Source organism: Dendrobium catenatum, unplaced genomic scaffold (genome assembly GCF_001605985.2).
Source record: "Dendrobium catenatum unplaced genomic scaffold, ASM160598v2 fragScaff_scaffold_1220, whole genome shotgun sequence".
Classification (NCBI taxonomy): Eukaryota; Viridiplantae; Streptophyta; class Magnoliopsida; order Asparagales; family Orchidaceae; genus Dendrobium; species Dendrobium catenatum.
The window spans coordinates 217,312-236,989 of NW_021319682.1; the positions used below are offsets into that span (position 1 = coordinate 217,312).

General features: G+C 34.8%; 2 protein-coding genes across 2 annotated transcripts; one reads left to right on the forward strand and one right to left on the reverse strand.

The window, feature by feature from the left end:
• Window positions 1–2,299: 2,299 nt before the first annotated feature.
• Window positions 2,300–3,259, reverse strand: LOC110109062. Its single transcript, XM_020839954.1, has 4 exons — window positions 3,032–3,259; window positions 2,862–2,891; window positions 2,554–2,763; window positions 2,300–2,464 (listed from the first exon to the last, which is right to left on the reverse strand). Exons 1-4 carry the CDS (start codon window positions 3,257–3,259, stop codon window positions 2,300–2,302), a joined length of 633 nt encoding a protein of 210 aa, XP_020695613.1.
• A 6,653-nt stretch (window positions 3,260–9,912) lies between these two features.
• LOC110109067 (TATA-box-binding protein-like) lies at window positions 9,913–18,372 on the forward strand. Its single transcript, XM_020839963.2, has 9 exons — window positions 9,913–10,473; window positions 12,374–12,461; window positions 13,734–13,805; window positions 15,914–15,964; window positions 16,068–16,112; window positions 16,204–16,296; window positions 16,467–16,568; window positions 16,647–16,720; window positions 18,097–18,372. Coding segments are annotated over exons 1-9 (600 nt in total). The 5' UTR covers window positions 9,913–10,399; the 3' UTR covers window positions 18,098–18,372.
• The last annotated feature ends 1,306 nt before the right edge of the window (window positions 18,373–19,678 follow it).

The following is a 19,678-nucleotide window of genomic DNA, read 5'->3' on the forward strand; positions in this document are numbered from 1 at the left end:
CATCTATGTAACACTTAACTTAATTTTATGCTTCTTTTTTAATGACCAATATTCCGCACCATAAAGCATTACAAGTCTCACCACCATTTTATATAATTTTACCTTAAGTTTGAGGAGCACTTTTCTATCATACAACATATATGCCTGATCCATTGCTCCACTTCAACCATAAATCAAGGGTTAATTTTAGGAACCCAAGTGGGTTTGGGTCCCTCCGTATAGTGCAATGAATGTATGCTAAATTGTGCAGATGATGTCTTGGGCCTCTAGACTCTATGTGATTATGGTGGATTCTTTGTATGCAAATGCTTGCAATATGCCACAAGAATAATGTTTAATCCTTTAAAATGGATGCACTAATCTATATGAAGAGTGATATCTACTTTTGAAAGATAGTGGTGCATGTTGTGTTCTAAGGTGTGGCTTTTAAGCCCTAATACATTTTCTTTAAGTGCTTTTATTTTATTAATTAAACTTTCATTTGTACTCTTATATATGCCTAATTGTACTAATATTTTATAATCATCACTACCCATTTTTAAAGCTAACACTTCTTGTTCTTTAAATGTTTCCTCTAATTCAATATGCTCTTTATTTAGGTACTCATACATCTCTTATAATTCAATAAGCTCTTTGTTTAAGGACTCATACTTTTTATCTAATGTAATATGATCAGTTCTTAAGTTTGAATAATTATTAATCGAATTGGTATGCTCTTCTTACAATATTGAATGCTCACTTTTAAGATGTGAATGTTGTTTTTTTAATTTTTTTATAAGCGTCATACAGTTGCTTTGAAAAAGAGCTTAATTTATCATAGGAGCTATCACATACATGATTAATTTTTTTATAAGCATCATCACATACATGATTACGTTGCTTTTCATCACCAGAGCTATTTTTATCCATGAGACATAAAACAATTAATTCTTCTATCTCTGATGAATCTGAATTAGAATGTACTAAAAAAGCCTTCTAAAATGTTGGTTTGCCATTTTTACGTTGCTTTTCTTCTCACCCTTTTCCATCACTAGGTGGTTCTTTAAGCTGGGACATTCATATAAGATATGACCTGACTTTTTTGCATTTATAACAAATAATGTTAGTGGTAAAATTATATAACTTTGAGTTCTTACCTTATTGTTTGTCATTAGGGTGCTTATACTTGTGTTTTAGGAATATTTTTAATTATTTGAGCATCACTGTGATATCTTTGTTTCCTTCTGAACTAGATTCTTTGCTATCCATATTGTTAGCTTTGAGGGATATTATCTTCTCCTTTTTATATTCACCTGCAACTATATTTCTTTGACTAAACTTTTGCTCATAGGTAATCAAAGATCTAAGTAAATTATCAATAGAGTAATAATTCAAATCCTTAGATTTAAAAATGACAATAACCTTGACATCACAAGATTTAGGAAAACAATGTAAAATTTTGTTAAATTTTTAGAGTAAAAAATATCTTTACCCACAAAATATAATGATGTGATAATTTTTATAAATTTAATATACTTATCAAAAATTGATTCACTAGATTGCATGCAAATAGTTCATATTCATGTAAAAAGTAAATTCATGAGAGACTATTTTATTTACTATGACCTTCATAAGTTATGCAAAGTCGATCACAAAATTTTTTCCCACCAGTACAAGTAGAAACTCGCATATAATCCTTAATTTTTAAAGCACATAAAAAGAAGTTATTATATTTTGTATTTAATTGTACTAAACATAATCTTTTATGAATAATTTTAAAAAAAGAATCTCTATTTTAACTCCATTTAAAATTCTAAACTGTAAAACAAAATCCAACTTGTATAATATGCCATATACAAAAATCTATGAATTGTAGAAAAGTGGACATAAATATTCCAAAAAATTTCGTATAGATTCACAAAAGGTTCATACGCAGCAATTTTTGAACTATTCGTACGTACGAACTTATGATCGTACACGATCCAAAATGAAAAATTTCAATTTTCTGGACGTTTTTTCATATATTTCATATAAAACACTACAGAAAAAACAACCAATACCGAAGGCTTTTTCCGGCAATTAATATGGCTATACTGGCGGTTTTTAGAATTACCGGCGGCTCTCCGGCGATTTACTGGCAGCCGGAAAAATGGTCGTAGGAAAAATTGTACCGGCGGTTTTTACCGGCAGCTTATTTAACCGGCGGTTTACTAGTGGCTTGGACCGCCGATTTATTCACTTCTGGGTCCCAGCGGTTTGCCGGCGGTTGGGCCGCCGGTGATTTTACCGACGGTTCACTGACGGTCTTGTCACCGACGGCTTACCGGCGACTACGGCGGCCGGCAAACGCCCGATACACCGCCGGCAAAGCGTCGGTACACCCCCGGTAATATACCGACGGCGACCGGCAGTGCCGGCCGCCGGTACGACCAGCGGTCAAGCCCGTCGGTCTTTCATCGGAAGACCGCCGGATGCCGTCGGCGTTCTGTAGGATTGCAGCTCAGCTTGCATTTCATTTTGAACCCTTCTCATTTCTTCAATCTCTCTAGTCAATGCTGCAACCCTCTAACTCACAGTTTCTTCAGCTCCACTTGGATCATAAAATGCTGAGGTAGATGAACTGCTCTCATAAGCATAGCCCTGCAAACCTAAGCCATATATCTGCCCCCTCTGTCTTCCATCAACAACATCAGACCAAGTATGATACTCAAAAGTGTGAGCTGATCCTGAAGATGACCCCTCGCCAGTGGACTGGTGGCTTTCTCGAGCTCGTACAAAATCATCCTGCGAGAATAAAGCCAGAAAATAAATTGTAAATTTATATTACAATTAGTTTTATTAAAATAAATATTTATTCCAATTTTCCAAAAAAATTTACTCACATGAGCCTTCTTAGCCTTCTCATCAACCCGCTGATGATCAGCTTGATGTTAATGAGTTCTTGTATGTAACTCCAGTGGTGTTGGCTCCCGACCAAGGTACTCTTTCTGAAAATTTAAGATATATTTATAAGAACATAAATATATTTAATAAACTAATTTAAAACTCTTACCAGTCGCCGCCTATGTTCCGTATGAGGTACCGATCCACCAGTATGAAGAGAGCTTCCTAAACCACCACAGTCAGAGGCTATGTTCTGTTTATTCTGCTCTCTCATTTTTATAAACTCAGGGGTCGCCCAAGCACTACTCAAATCAGCCCAAACGCCCTCTCCAATCCAATGAGGACACTGCCCGGACTTTCTAATGTCCTGAACATGTCCATGAGACGGGTCGCTCATCTCCTCTCAAAATTGGTTCTAATCCTTGTGTAGTGCTCAGGCAACCACCTAAATTCTTTCTGTAAAAATTTAAACAATACCAAAAAGATTAGTGCAAGTTAAATGACATATTTGAAATCATACCAAATAAACATACCTGAAATTCTCCAAACCACATATCTCTAACTGGCTTTGGGATCTTCTTCTAGGATAAGTATGGAGCATCATATTTATTCTTTTTATATTCCTGATCATATGTATAGGTGGCCTTAAAGGATTGAAGCTGCAGGTTACTTTTTTTGTCAATAACATGTGATATATTAAAATACAAACAACTTAATACCATAAACTGAACTTACTTATCGCCCTCAGGCTCAATGTATTGACGCTTATCTGTTGCAGCTGCATGCTCACTAGTGCCAACCTCTGGTGGTCTAGATGGTCCACCATGTTCATGATGCAACGAATAGGGGTAGTAATATGGGTAGGGGTAAGGAGGGGGAGGAGCAGTGGATGGACTAGCTGCTTGTGATGATGGTGGAGGGTAATATGGATAAAATGGAGAGGCATGTGTCTGATCTGGAGATGGGTAGTGAGGACTCGCCGAGGGAGGAGGAGGGAAGTGGCCAGAGAAGTATGGAGGTACTGCAGGTGAATCTGAAGGTCCCTGACCCTGCTCAATAGGGGATTGCTGCTGGCCCCTGGGCGTTGGTGTAGGTACAACAGCAGGTGGAACTGAAGGTCCCTTACCTTCTAGCTGTGTGGCTCTGCTGGCCGGAGTAACAATAAACTTCTTCCGGCGGAACTTTGAGGCAAATGATTTCCGAGGAGGATCATCGCCTGAAGCCATCTGCTTTAAAAGAAACAAATTAGTAAATCATTGTAATATATAAAAAGGACAAATAAAAGAAGCAGTTAATAAAACAGTTAATCAAGCAATTAATGAATTACAAAAAATAGCTAATAAAGCAGTTAATGAATTACAAAAAATAGTTAATAAAATAGTTACTAAATTATAAAAAACAGTTAATAAAGAAGTTAATAAATACAAGTTAAAAATTAACAGTTTTATTTTTTAGAAATCAGAAAGTACTATTCAAAATATTACAAAACAGTAAAATTCTACAATTCTAAATAACAAAAACTACTCAGAATCATCAAAACTATTTTCATTGCTCTCAAGGGTATCTTCACTTTCATCCTCGTTCTCATCTTCGTCTGAACTAGTTGAACTATTCACATCTTCAAATTCCATTTCAACACTAGAGGTTGTACTTGGCATCTCCTCAATTTCAACAGGCTTACAACTTGACATCTCATCCTCTTGATGTGCAGTTGCTACAATGTATTGTTGATCAATTATTCCCCGTGCTTTTGTTTTTATGACAGCTAGCCAATCTTGTTTGTCTCTACGACCACTCGGATATTTGCTAAAATAAACTTGAATAGCTTGACTTGCTAACACAAATGGATCAAAATTTTCATATATTCTACTATGTTTTACATCTATTAAACCATACGCAGGATGAACCCTTGTGCCTCTATTCTGTACTGGATCATACCATTGACAGTTAAACAAGCATACAAAATTCTCATCTTCGCCTGGATATTCCAACTCAAGAACTTCATTCAGAATACTGTAATAATCACACTCATCTTCTTCATGAGTATTCCCTCTAACACATACTCCATAATTTTCAGTTTTTCTTCCTTCACATATTGATCATTCTGGTCGTGCTTTATTCTTAACATATTTCTTCAACTTGTTCAAATATCTATTAAACAATTACAATCATTAAGTTAATAAAAATATGTTATCTCAACTTATTCAAAAATATTGAAGACTTAATAAAAATCAGAACCCATTTACCTTTCGAAGGGATACATCCAACGATATTGTACAGGTCTACCAACTCTAGCTTCGTAAGGTAGATGAATTGGAAGATGTTCCATGGAATCAAAGAAACCCGGGGGAAATATCTTTTCTAACTTGCAGAGGATGATTGATATGTTATCCTCGTACCTCCATAAAGCATCTTCGCTTAGTTTAGATGAACATAAATCTTTGAAGAAAATGCTAAGCTCAGTCAATGGATTTGATATGTAATCGGGTAACATACAGACTATAATCGGAAGAAGAACCTCCATAATTATGTGACAATCATGACTTTTGAGTCCAAATAACCTTGCAGATTTCATGTCAACACATCGGCTTATATTTGATCTATAGTCATCAGGCATCTTTAAACCTTTAAATCACTGACGTATCGATCTTTTCTGATCTAACGTGAAAGAGTACGGAGCTTTGGACTTCATTATTTTACCGTCGAGTGTTGTTATTAATTCCAGATTTTATTGCCGGCAGTACTCTTTAATGTCCATCCTTGCTTTGACATTGTATTTGCTCTTACCTTTAACATCCATAATTGTATTAAAAATATTGTCCAGGAAGTTCTTCTCAATGTGCATAACATCCAGATTATGTCTTATCAAATTAGTTTTCCAATATGGTAATGTCCAGAAAATACCTTTTTTTAATCCAATTATGTTCAACACCATAACCCGGAAATTTAGACTCTGACAGCATTGGAAAATTAATAATTATTGGAATGTCGAAAAGTCTCTATAGTATATCATCACCACTTAATCTGGGTGGAGGAGGTGACCGTTCAATTCTATTTTTAACAAATGCTTCCTTATTTTTCTGAAACTGATGATTAGCATATAGAAACATACGATGACAATCAAACCAAGTTATTTTTCCCTCCATGTTTTAATGTGAAAGCTTTATTATTCTCCATGCAGTAAGGACATGCTAATTTTTCTGCTGTGCTCCAAGCAGACAACATACCATAGGCTGGAAAATCACCAATGGTCCACAACAATGCAGCTCGAAGGAGAAAATTTTATTTTGTTGATATATCATATGTGAGCACTCTTTCTTTCCATAATAACTTTAGGTCATTAATTAATGGTTGAAAAAAAATATCAATTTTTGCTTTCGAATTATGTGGTCCATGTATTATAAGAGTTAAGAACATGTACGGAGTAGTCATACACATCTCTAGTGGAAGGTTGTATGGTGTTAATATAACTGGCCAACAAGAGTACGGTGTAGCTGTTTGACTATAGGGTGTAAAACCATCAGCACATAATCCCAATCTTATGTTATGGGGCTTAGCAGCAAATGTAGCATTCACTTGATCAAAATGTTTCCACGCTTCAGCATCTGATGGATGAGAAAGAACATCACTTTTTGCTATTTTCTCCTTATGCCATCTCACATGACCTACTGAACTCATTGATGCATAGAGTCGCTGAAGTCTTGGAATGATTGGTAAATAAAATAAATGAGAATATGACACATCTTTTTTTAGACGACGTTGTTTTCCTGAGTTTGACTTAAACCGAGGAGCATTGCAGGTGCGATAAATAATTTCTGCTGCATCATCCTTATAGTATAACATACATCCATTGATACAACAATCAATTTTTGTAGCAGTGAGACCCAACTTGGATACTAATTTCTTCGTTCAGTACAATTCTGAGGGAATTAAATTGCACGCTGGATTAGTTTCTTTCATAAGACCAATAAAGTCATTAAAATAATCACGGGGTATATTATACTCATTTTTAATACTTAGCATCCTCACTGAAATGGATAATTCTGAATGTGTACTGCAACCATCCCAAATTGACTTTTGAGCTGAATGTAATAACTCAAAGAATTTTTGTGTTTCTGCATTTGGTGGCTCTTCTACACTAGACCTTAAATTATGACCTGCTGCATCAAAAATAAGGTCTTCATAGGGTCTTCTCATTTGATCTTCATCAAATGTTTCATAAGCTGTAGATGAACCGGCATAATCATCTCTATGTGACTCGTACTCGCCATGTGATGTCCAAATCCAGTAATTTGGAACAAATCCCCTACGATATAAATCAAGCTTCACATCATCGGGCTTCAGGAATGCTAGATTTTTATGCTTCGAACATGGACATCTAAACATTTTATCAAACTAAAAGGAAGATAGTTGAGATGCAACTTGAATGAAAGTTTCAACTCCCTGTATAAATTCAACTGTCAATCCTTTTCGACCCGACAACAATGTGTTATACATCCAATATCTCTCTTCTTGGATAGTCATTTAGATGTTGAAGCAAACGTCCCCCTACATAGTTATGAAAATATTTATTAGAACACATGTGCAAACGTGTTATATCTCAAACCTTAAATTAATTGGTAACCTTTCTCAAACCTTAAATTTGATTCCTCGTAGTATAATTTCTTTAGATTATGCATTTTAAATATCAATGCAAATGAAATGACAAACTAAACTTGCAAGAAATATAATCTAACATATGAGTTTAGCAAAAGTATATGAAAATTCAAACACAAGTTAGCAACACATGAACAATAGCTAAAGATGTTTTGCAAGAGGAGATACATAAAAGATTTCAAACAAAGTTTGAATCAACACAAGAATGATGTCAATAGCAAGAGATCACAAGGTTCAAATAAACTTTTATTTAACTACATGAAGGATATGATTATGATAAAATATCAAACTAACAAGAAGAGTATCAAAATTTGAATCCAAGAAAAAGTTACTTCACAATTTTGCACAATATTTAAAGAGTTAATATAACATAATTGAAAAGAACTCAAAAAATTATATTCTTGAAGTTTGAGAAGAGTGAGAGAGCATGGAAGACACTTTTTCATGCATGAAAGACCTTGAAACCTATGACAAAGGAAATAAAAATGATCTAGCACTTAAAAATCTGGTGTTTCTTCACCTCAAACAAAAACTAGGGCAGCCGGTGTGAGATCGACGGCGGCAAGATAGCAGAGCACCGGCGGCGTGATAGGCGGCTAGTGTGGGGTCAGCGGTCGGACAAAGTTTGTCGGCGGTCGGCGGCGGCAAAACGATCGATCGACCGAGAAGCGGGTGGAGGCGACGGCAGAACTCGTCCGTAGAGAGAGAAGGAATGAATAGAAATGAAATGCGAGGCTCGGGCCTGATTATTTTAGGGCATTTACCGGTGGTCTTCCGGCGGTCTGACTGCCGGTAATAGCATTACTTATCAGCGGCGGTCTACGCCACCGGTAAACCGCCATTAAAATCATTAGCCGGCGGCTACATGACTGTCTCTATTTCCGGCGGCGTAATGTTTCAAAGCCGCCAGAGTAGCCACCGATATTACGCCGGCGGTTTGGCCGCCGGAAAACCGCTGGTAATACCGGCGGTCCTAAAATCGCCGGTCATGACCGCCTGTAATTGTTGTTTTTCCTGTAGTGAAAGGTCCTTTAAAACTAACGTAAAAAGAATTCTTCTTCGAGATTTTTCAAGAGCAAGTGAAAGAGTATATTTGGGAGAGTGTTCAAGAGAGATTTTTTGCAAGAGAAGTGTGAAGGGTTCATAAGTTTACTCAAAAGTAAGGATATCTTTATGTTTTTTGTTACAACTCATCTTTTCTTCTTTCTAGTTGCTTGAGAGAAGATCCTTGAAATGACGACGGTACTTTGCCAACACTTGGAGGGTGTGAACAAATGACGGTACTTTGTCGACACTTGGAGAGTGTGAAAGGATGACGTTACTCTGCCAACACTTGGAGGGTACTATGAAAGGACGACGGTACTCTGCCGCACCGGAGATAGGTAGAAGAGAAGGAATCTGTAAAGGCTTTTTCGCCTTGCTGTGGGTGCTAAAGAAGAGTCACTTTTGGTAATAGTGCAATACCTGAAGAGGGAGTCTTCAGGGAGTAAACGTAGGTCTTGTTGGACCAAACCACTATAAATCTTTGTGTTCATTTTAATTTTCTACACTTTTATTTTTCTGCAATTTTGTTATCAAGATTGAAAAGCTCATTTCAAACGATAATCAAAGTTGGAAAGTTATAAAATGATTTTTTTATTAAAAATCAAAGAGAAAATTTTTAATTACCAATTAACCCCCCTCTTGGTTAACCTTGTGACAATAGGTTAGGTTTAACAACCTATACGAAATCAACAAACCCCCACCCCCCTACCCGCACGTCATTAATCGTCATTGGCTCACTACCGATTTTTATCACCACCTATTATTTCCCACCACTGTTGGACACCAGCTATCATTATTATTGAACTTTACACTACATTAATTTTACTTTAAATTAATTGAAAAAAATAATTATACACGCTTATTTTACACACATCTAAAGAACTCCGTACATTTCAATTACATTACAACATATTTTATTTTAGTTTTCATCTTTTTTTGGCATATCAAATATCTCCTAAGAATTATAAATATCATATTTTATATATTTTTGAAAAAAAAAAAAGAAAGTTCTTTGCTCTACTCAGTGTCAAACATTAAAAATAATGCAAAATAATTATTTAAATAATACTATTTTGGGCTACTTGATAATAATATGTAAATCAATAACTATCTTCTTTAAAAAATAAGATAAATATAAATAAAATTAATTTTCTTAAGAAACATCAATATTTTTTAAAATAAAGATTGAGATTTCTTGTTGGTACGCTATGAAGATATATTTTAATAATAATACATTATAAATGAGAAAAAAAATTTCAATTGTTAGTCACCGGCTGCAACCTGTCCTAGCCGGTAATTTCTTAAAAAAGTCAAGTTGGAGGTAACAAAACCGCTTTCTCTCGCATAAGATCGACTCCCGACTTTCTCCTCTCCATTTCTCTCTCTCAATATCGCAATGAAACCCTAAGACGAAAACATCTATATCTACCTCCAAATCCCATTCCATACCTATAAAAGGCTCCGTTTTCAAATCCTCCCTTGTATAAATCCTACGGACTCCTCATTTCCCCGCCAAAATCCAACTTTTTTTGCTTCTGATCGTCGAATCGCTCATTGAATCGGCAGAAATCACTGTCCGTCTCCTCTGCTTTCGACCTTAGTTTCAATCTCGCCTAGATCTATCCAACTTTGCTGCGAACCCATCGAAAAATTACGTTTTGTTTCTTCTTTGAGCCTTTTGATCTCGATCGTTTCAAGATCTCCCTTTTTGTCGGATCTGTTCTCATATATTAATCATTGTTCATCTCTCGCTAAAAAGATCGGTCTTTGGAGAGCGTTTGTTGTATTCGAGTTAGAGGAAATAAGGTTTAAAAAGAGTTCGTGACGATCTTAGAATATGGCAGAGGGCTTGGAGGGGAGTCAGCCGGTTGATCTAGCCAGGCATCCTTCTGGTATTGTCCCCACGTTGCAGTAAGTTTGCTCCTATTCCTTTTTATTGGATTAATTGTTGGTTCGGAGGAATAAGCTGCAATACAAGGACCGTAATTATAATTTTCACAGCTCTTGGAAAACCTGTAGAAAACCCTAAGGGGCTGTTTGTTATCGGATTTATGATTTATGTTAACCATCGTTCGGTGGATTTACGGATTTACGGACTCGGATTTAGTTGAAGAAGTATCGTTACCTTTGCGAAAGGGAAGAAATAGCGTTCCCTTCGCGGCGAACTTCTGTTGTAACTTCCGATCCGACATGAACAACGTCTTTGGAGGAGTCAGAGATGCTTTGATAATTGCAGAACTCAACTTCATGCGAAGCAAAATAATAATGAAGAAATACAAAAGAGGAAAAGCAAACCCTAGACAGGCAATGGTAAGCGACTCGTTCGACCTCACATGAACCAATGAAGCCTTTACCTCACACGAACCAGCAAAGCCTCTAACTCATGCAAACCATCGATGCCTTTACCTCGAGCGAAAAGCTACGAAGAAATAGAAAGAGGGCTTTTTGAGAAAAACAGGAAGAGGAAAGTGTTATAGGATTAATTCTAATTTTTTAATTAGATAATACTTTAATTGTTTAATTAATATGATAAGTAATAGTATAATTATCATTAAATTAATTTAATTCATATTTATAATTTGTTGGTTATTATATTTATTAGTACTATTATTATTAGGGGGATTTACATACATATCACTTTATTTCATGCTATTTACATATCTAACAACACACCCAAAACTTTAATATTATATTCTTACCACTCATATAAAATTTTAATATCACTTCTATATTTTATTCTTATCACTCATATCATCCTATAAACTTTAATATTTCATTATATGCTCTCATATTTATTCTATAGGTGATAGACATCTAATTTTAAAGTTTTAGAGGTTAGAAATGTAAATAGCATGAAATAAAGTGGTATGCACATAAATTCCCCTTATTATTATTAAATTAGTTTAATACTTAAATATTTAATTAATTAGGATTTAGTTAAACTAATTTCTAATTTGATAATTAACACCTAAATATTTAATTTGATAATTAATAATAATTAATCTAATTTATAATTATATTAATTAACCCTACCCTTATTAAATGTAATTAAAATTAAAGTTGATAAGTAAATCATTATTAACTAGCAAATTAAATTCAAAACAACTAACTGCTTTAAATCTTGGATTATGTTGTTAAACAGTTTCTCAGGATTTAACATATGTCATACCAAAAAGTTTTTGAGATTTAACACCTTCCATATTTACTAAATCCGGATTTACAAGATTTATTAAGTCCCACTAAAATTAAATCCAATTCGATACCAAACATCCCCTAAATCCATTCATCATTCTTCTTGTTTTCTTTTGTTTGTTTCGTTCGGTTTGTTCTGGAAAACCTAGATGTGTTTATCGGATGAATGTCTGGTATTGAACAGATCATTCATTTCATTTATTTTATGCTCGGTTGTGACTTTATCTAGCTGTAGGCTTCAGCAAAATGTTTTCTTAGATGTTTTTTTTTTCAGTCAAGTTTGGATGTTTTTCCTCCTCATAGGTCTATCTTTCTTGTTTTTAAGCTTTATCAGCGTTTTTTCGATGCTTTATTTGCTACCATGCTATCATTGTGGTTGTTCATACGGTCATAGACTGTTGAATAGTCTTGTAGAGTAGAAAATAAAGTTTTTAATTTTGAAATAGAAAAAGAGCTTGTTGAATGATAGCAGCATTCTGTGATTTATATTTAAAAAAAAAAGCAGTTGTATTCAGGCTTCTATTTTAGAAAGCCAATATAAGTATGGAAAATTATACAGGGAGTGCTTAGTCACACTGAACTGAAAATGACAGCACTTTGGCTGTTGATTGAACTCCAGGAATATTGTTTCAACTGTTAACTTGGATTGCAAGCTGGATCTTAAAGCAATTGCCTTGCAAGCCAGAAATGCTGAGTACAACCCCAAGGTATGGCTACAGCTCTTGTTTTGTGATTTGCGTGCATCTATAAAAACAAATGTTTTTATGTGTCGGATGTAGCTTTCTTTGTTCTATTAACATAAATGGAGATGTGGAGTATCATTTTATAAATCGTAGATTTGGTTTTAATTTAGGGGTCATGCAAGGTTTATAGAATGATTATACATGTAGTATTGTTTGGTTATTTACATGCATGCACACGGCACACATGCATGTGTTCTAGTTGAAGAGTGGAATGTAGCTATGTTTTAATAACATGAAGGGGGATCCCTTTGGAGTATATGGCTTAGCCATTCTTATGGGTTTATCTTTTTCTCTTTTGTTTTAAATTTTATTTTATCAATCATCAAAATGAGCATATATGTGAAAAGGTTGGAGTAGCTCCAGTAGAATATAAGATTAGAGAGAGTTGCCTTAGATGGTTTGGTCACATTAAATCCTTCCGATGATCCGGTTAGGAAAGTTGAGGTATTAGATTTGACTTATATTAAGAAATGTAGGGTAGACCTAAAAAGACTTGGTTAGAAAATATTAGAAATGATCTTTCTTTATTAAATTTAAATGAGAATTTGACTTTTAACAGGACGCAATGTCGAAAAAAGATTCAAAAGCTTGATCTTGTTGTTGTTGTAGTTTCTATTATGCTTTCTCAAAAGTAGCTTTTTAAAGGCAAAATTTTGAAAAAAGTAGTGATAGAGCTGTCATTCAAATAAAACTAATTTCTATTGGATGTTTTTGGTATCACAAAAGCAATAAAAAACATATGTCAAATGAAACCTTAATTTGGTGGGAATGTGAAGTACTTTGTTTCTATTAATGGCTCTAAAATAGGAGAGGAGGAATAGGCACATGTAATTGAGCTTTTATTGGTTGGTTTGGTCTAAAGACTTTTACTTTCCAAAACCCACTTGTTAAGCTTTTCCTTTCATGAACGCCCTGCAAAGTTGTCAAATTGGCTGTTGATTTTGTAGGGGCATGCATGCTTGCATATATTATGTATGCATGCATGCGCATATTTAATGAAAGGATCAAGGTGATTTTTTAACTTGATATGTGCTTGTTTGATCGGAATCTATTTTATAGGTAGTTACCCCTTTTGTTTCTTTTCTCTTTCTTAATCAAGTGGTTTCTTTAGTTATATTTTCAGGTTATTAGCTTGTATTATTCGTTTACCAGATTAAAATTTGTTTATTCTAGAGAATACTTTCAGGGATTTTTATCTTGTTTCCTGATGGCGCTCTTTTTGTATTCATTTTCTAGCGTTTTGCAGCAGTTATAATGAGAATTAGAGAACCTAAAACCACTGCACTGATCTTTGCATCAGGAAAAATGGTGAGTTTTTTATAAACGATTAATTTTGCTCAATTTGTAATCTTCCATTTATTAGATGAGCTGACGATTTATCTTATTTGCTTATTTCATTGAAATTTCTGCATCACTTTCTAGAAATGATGCACAATGAATTCAATGCATTTAATCTAGTCCCATGACTATTAATCTTATTAATTAATGGCCTGCTTCTTAATCTCATGGAAATTTCATAAATGGTAAATGTACACAAATGGAAAACTTTCTTATTCAGACAGAGGTGCTTGCACATTTGCATACTTAGAAAAAAAATTGTATTGGGATATTATCATTAAAAATTGATCAAGATGGGTCCTAAAAGCTCTTGAGATGAATGCAATATAAATTACCTACTTATTACACTCATCTAAAAATAACATCAAAGGTTGTAATACCCATCCTAGCTACATTTTGGTCAAAATATATGCTCATCCAAATTTATTTTCATATATATTGATACGTCACACAAAAAGTATCTTGATCGGGCACGAATCTCGAGGCAAAAATCAAGTTGAAAACTTCAAAAATTAAATTTGGGAGCACTCGAACTCCGATTTCAGCGAGCTTACAGTCAAACTGAGCGTCTCGGAAATACGAACCCAACGACACCAAATTCAACTCAATCTGAGCCCAAATCGAGCACCCAAAGCGCTATTGAAAGTTCGTACCACAATTTGAGTTGTCAAACGGTCTCCGATTTTGACAAGCTTATAGTCGAATCGAGCGGCTCGACAAGACGAATCCAACGAGCCTAAGATCAATGAATTCCGAGATCACTAAGCCTTCAAATGTCCATCAAACGGTGCACGATCGAAGGATTCAATATCAGCCGTCCATTCGACCACTCCCTATTTGCCCATGTTCTCACACCTATTTATAAGCCATGCCACTCCAGAAAAATTATAAATAGAGTCCTCATTCTTCACAACGGGGGAGCAGCAAGCAAGAAGAAGAAGGGAAAAAGAAGAGAAGGGGAAGGAGAATTAGCTCCTCCTCGACCCCCGCCGGAGTTCTTCCCGCCTCTCGCCGTCCTTTTGACCTTCATCGTTAGACACAGTCCTTCCAGCCTCCGTCGCAAGGCAACTGTCCTTCTGACCTCCGTCGCCAGCCGACCACGATCCTCCTGACTTATGTCGCCCGCCGACTACGGTCCTTCTGACTTACGTCGCCCACCGACTACAGTCTTTCTGACCTCCGTCGCCCGCCGACTACGGTCCTCCTGACTTATGTCGCCCGCCGACTACAGTCTTTCCGACCTCTGTCGCCCGCTGACTACGGTCCTCCTGACTTACGTCGCCCGCCAACTACAGTCTTTCCGACCTCTGTCGCCCACCGACTACGGTCCTCCTGACTTACATCGCCCGCCAACTACAATCCTTCCGACCTCCGTTGCCAGCCGACTACGGTCCTCCTGACTTATGTCGTCCACCGACTACAAGCCTTCTGACCTCCGTCGCCCGCCGACTACGGTTCTCCAGATCAAACGAACATGTCAATAATGATTCTTTGTATTCACATCATGTAATGTACTCTATAAAATGTACATCAACCTAAGGCCTTCTCCCAAGGAAGAGCCTCATTTGTAATCGACTGCAAAACTAGTGGATTCATTCAAACTGGGCTTTGTCCCTTGGTTTTTCCCCCTTTTCAGGGGTTTTCCACGTAAAAATCTTGGTGTCTCATAAATGCTAGACCCTCTCTCTTATCTGATTGCATGCCGGATTTTTGTACAACGCTAAGACGATAAACTTTATATTTCTCTACTGCCGCGAATACTCCTGGACGCAACATATATATATGTGGATAATTCTTACTAGTAGTCTTACAGAAAACTAGTCCAAGTTAAGATAAATATGATACTTAAATATGTATTTTTGTCGCATATTTGTTCTTCTGTTTTATATTTAAATACTGAAATTTTATGCTCAATTATCTTAATGAAATGTGTAATATTCGTTCTATGTGGCATTTGAACCTAAAATACTTCAGAATGGTTTTTTACTCTTATTGATTATAATTATTGTCTTTAGAGTTTTTTTTTTTCCTGTTTTTGGCTGCATTATAGATTCTTGCACGCTTTAACCTTTACTCAGGTGTGCACTGGAGCTAAGAGTGAAATGCAGTCCAAGCTTGCTGCTCGGAAGGTACTTGGCTCTTTTCAGCTTCATGGTTTATGCATAATAGTGTGTAATGCAATTAACTTCTACGAGCTTACCATTGATTATTTATCACATCTATTGATTACAGTATGCTCGTATTATTCAGAAACTTGGCTTCCCTGCCAAATTCAAGGTAATTTCTGTTATTAATGCTAGAATTCTTGTTTTTTTTTTTGTTTTATCAACTCTTTATTTCCTAATTTCTCATTCCTTATACCTTCTAGGATTTTAAGATTCAAAATATTGTTGGTTCTTGTGATGTGAAGTTTCCCATAAGGCTTGAAGGGTTGGCTTACTCACATGGTGCTTTTTCTAGTGTAAGTTATGTGCATCAGACTGCTACTTTATTTCATTTTTTCATTGGCTCATTTTCTATACGTTTTTGCTTTTTGTAATACCATTTATTCTAATTTTTTATTTATCTCATATTTTTGTCATTTTTCCATTTAATGGCTGATTTAAAGGTTGTTTTTAATTTGATAAACAGTATGAACCAGAATTGTTCCCTGGTCTGATTTATCGAATGAAGCAGCCAAAAATAGTGCTTCTCATTTTTGTTTCAGGCAAGATTGTTCTTACTGGTGCAAAGGTAGTGAGATTCTTCAATGGAAATTATATGTTTGATCTGTACGATTTGCTTTGAATTAATTTCCTTATTGAATTTCAGGTGAGAGATGAGACTTACACAGCATTTGAAAATATATATCCTGTACTGACAGAATTCAGGAAAACCCAGCAATGGTATGTGAAGATCCTCATTTATTGGCCACATTTAAAAATACAATACAATCACCCTGAGGTATGTTTTTTGTTGATGATATTCTTCTTGTTGATAAGACTAGAGAGAGAGTTGAAGTTAAACATGAATTATGGAGGTTAACTTTAGAGTCTAAAGGTTTTCATTTGAGTAGATCTAAAACTGAATATATGGATTATAATTTTGATAGTAATAGATCTAGTGGAAGATTGTGATTTTGGGCAATCAAGTTATTAATAAGAGTACATGTTTTAGATATATTGGGTCTATTGTTCAGAGTGATGGTCAAATAGATGGGGATATTATTTGTAGAATTCAAGTTGGTTGGTTGAAGTGGAGGAATGCATCGGGCTCATTGTGTGATAGAAAAGTCCCCCTCAAACATAAGGAAAATTCTATAAGATGGTGGTGAGACTTGCAATTTATGGTGCAGAATGTTGGCCATTTAAAGAAAAACATAATATTAAGTTAAGTGTTGTAGAGAATGTGGATGCTCAGGTGGATGGGTGCTTTACTCTGGAGACATGATACGAAATGAGCATATGCGTGAAAAGATTGGAGTAGTTCCAATGGAAGATAAGATTAGAGAGAGTCGTCTTAGATGATTTGACCATATAAAATTACGGCCTTCCAATATCCAGTTAGGAGAGTAGATGTATTTGATTTGGCTTATATTAAGAAAGGGAGAGGTGGACCTAAGAAGACTTAGAAAATATTATAAATGAGATGTGGCAACACTGAATGGATTTTTGGCTCTAATTGAACCACACAAACAAAGCCTCGAGCTAAAATATTTGTCATTGAGTCAGATCTTCAAGCTAATTTCGAGCTGGGCCAAATATGATTGAGCAGGCTTGAGATTATCTCAATATATTTTCCTTATAATAATATGTTACTTTTTATTAGATTTAGATGAAAATTTGACTATTAATATGAAAATGTGAAAAAAAAAATTCATGTAGTTGACCCCATGTAATGGGATGTAGACTTGGGCTTCATTTGGAATGACTTTTTTATTGCTTCTTAAAACAGCTTTTAGTAAAAAATTAAAATTTTTTTAACTAAAAAGTTACTTTAAGAAGTAGTAAAAAGCCGTCTCAAACGAAACCTTGGTGTTGTTGTTGTTGTTGTTGTATGATAGTATATTTTTTGGTTTTGACTTTTATGTGTAGTACCAAAAAATTAATAATATATTCACATTTCACTAGAGTATATAGAAAAACTAATTAGAGAACATGAGAGATATTTGTTCTCTTCTTCTTCCTCTTTCTACTTCCATGCCACCTATGAAATGTCTCTTATGTTATAGCACTACTGAAGCTATATCTTGACATGTCTCCTTTTGGCTTTTGCATTTCAGATAGCAAATTGAGAAGGTTAAAAGCCAGCTGAAGCTCAAACACCCAAAGCTCTCAACTGTATATATGCATGGGGATGAATGCTACAATAGGAATATTGTTGCAGCAGTTTTTTGTTTTCCCCAAAACTTGCTATTTTTCATACCAGGATTTTGAGCTTTTCATGATCAGTATCCACTTGTTAACTGATAGATGGCCTGCAAAATTTGTTCCTCTGCAAAGATCAAATATTCTAAATAGAGCTAAATAAAATGTGTTCAATGACCAGCTTGTTACTATTTTTTCTTGCAGCAACTTCTATAACTTGGTTCCTTTTTAATTTCCCTTGATCTTCTATTCTGCCCTGTGATTAGAGAAATTATTACCTGTGGAGTTCGGACATAGATTTATGTCGTCCATACTTTCAATTAAATGGAGACGTGTATTTTTTCTAGCGTGATCTGACTATCCGGCTCGGTCTAAAATGTGTATAAATTCTCCTTGTACATACATTATGTACAAGCTGCAATGTGCACAAATGGGCCGGGTTTTCGGGTCACGCTAAAGTTATGTGTCTTTATTTAATTGGAGTCTGGATATATAACTATGTCCGGATTCTACTCAGTCCTGTGATTTTTATTTTTTTAACCCATATAGAAAATAAGATTGTTTTAGGTGTACTCAGGTAACATTTAAGCTCAATTTGAATTAAAGGAAATTCGCTTCATCAGCCAGAATCTTCTAATATATATATTTTTTTTAGAAGATTTTTTTTTTAATAGAGTAAAAAATTATCAAAAAATTTCATCTGATAAGTCTATGCTTTTTATTGTTGCTTTTCTATTATAAAATTATATAAAAAACATAAGTGAACAAAAATTTAAGACCTATGATTCCATATTTTTTTATAAAATTGGTTGCGAACTTACTGTTGTGAATATAATTTAGGCTTTTTTTGGGATGACTTTTTTTTTAAAGTAATTTTTTAGTACATGATTTTTTTATTTTTTTTCTTAGAAGCTGTTTTAAGAAGCATTAAGAAAGTTGCCACAAACAAGTCTTAGGCTTCGTTTGGGACGGTTTTCTTACTGCTTCTTAAAGTGGCTTTATGGGAAAAAATTAAATATTTTGTACTAGAAAGTCGCTTTAAGAAGCAGGAAGAAAGCCGTTTCAAACGAAGCCTTAGTTACTTTAGATTTTATTTGTAATAGCTTTTTTGTTGCTTTTAAAAGCAGCATTTTATGAGAGGTATTTTTGTACATGTATTACAAAAGTATACGGGCAGCAATGACCAATACAGCAGGTGCAGGAATTGTAAAGTGAGGCTGATCTAATTGATTTTTATTAACTAATATGATTTTTTATTAACTGCCTAATTTTAATATAAATTAATTTCTGATGTTTTTATTTTGGTCAAATGGTTATAATAAAAAGTTTAGATGTCCTAATAAGTTGGACTCCTCACTGGTTTTTATATTTTGAACTTCTAAGTTGAATATTATTGTTATTTACTAGTTGAATATTTTATAAATAATTAAAATATGAGGTTCCAAAATTTTGATATAAAATTATTGCGGCCTAGAAATTTAGTAGGGGTAGAGTGAG

What these genes read in the sequence shown, in the direction of transcription:
- LOC110109062 (XM_020839954.1), bottom strand. Translation starts at nt 3,259, where the DNA reads ATGAGCGACCCGTCTCATGGACATGTTCAGGACATTAGAAAGTCCGGG. An exon ending in CGGAACATAGGCGGCGACTG is followed by an intron (nt 2,892 to 3,031) that starts GTAAGAGTTTTA and finishes GCTGATCATCAG; the next exon opens with CGGGTTGATGAGAAGGCTAA. An exon ending in AGAAGGCTAAGAAGGCTCAT is followed by an intron (nt 2,764 to 2,861) that starts GTGAGTAAATTT and finishes TTATTCTCGCAG; the next exon opens with GATGATTTTGTACGAGCTCG.
- LOC110109067 (XM_020839963.2), top strand. Translation starts at nt 10,400, where the DNA reads ATGGCAGAGGGCTTGGAGGGGAGTCAGCCGGTTGATCTAGCCAGGCAT. An exon ending in CCAAGCTTGCTGCTCGGAAG is followed by an intron (nt 15,965 to 16,067) that starts GTACTTGGCTCT and finishes TATTGATTACAG; the next exon opens with TATGCTCGTATTATTCAGAA. An exon ending in GCTTCCCTGCCAAATTCAAG is followed by an intron (nt 16,113 to 16,203) that starts GTAATTTCTGTT and finishes TATACCTTCTAG; the next exon opens with GATTTTAAGATTCAAAATAT.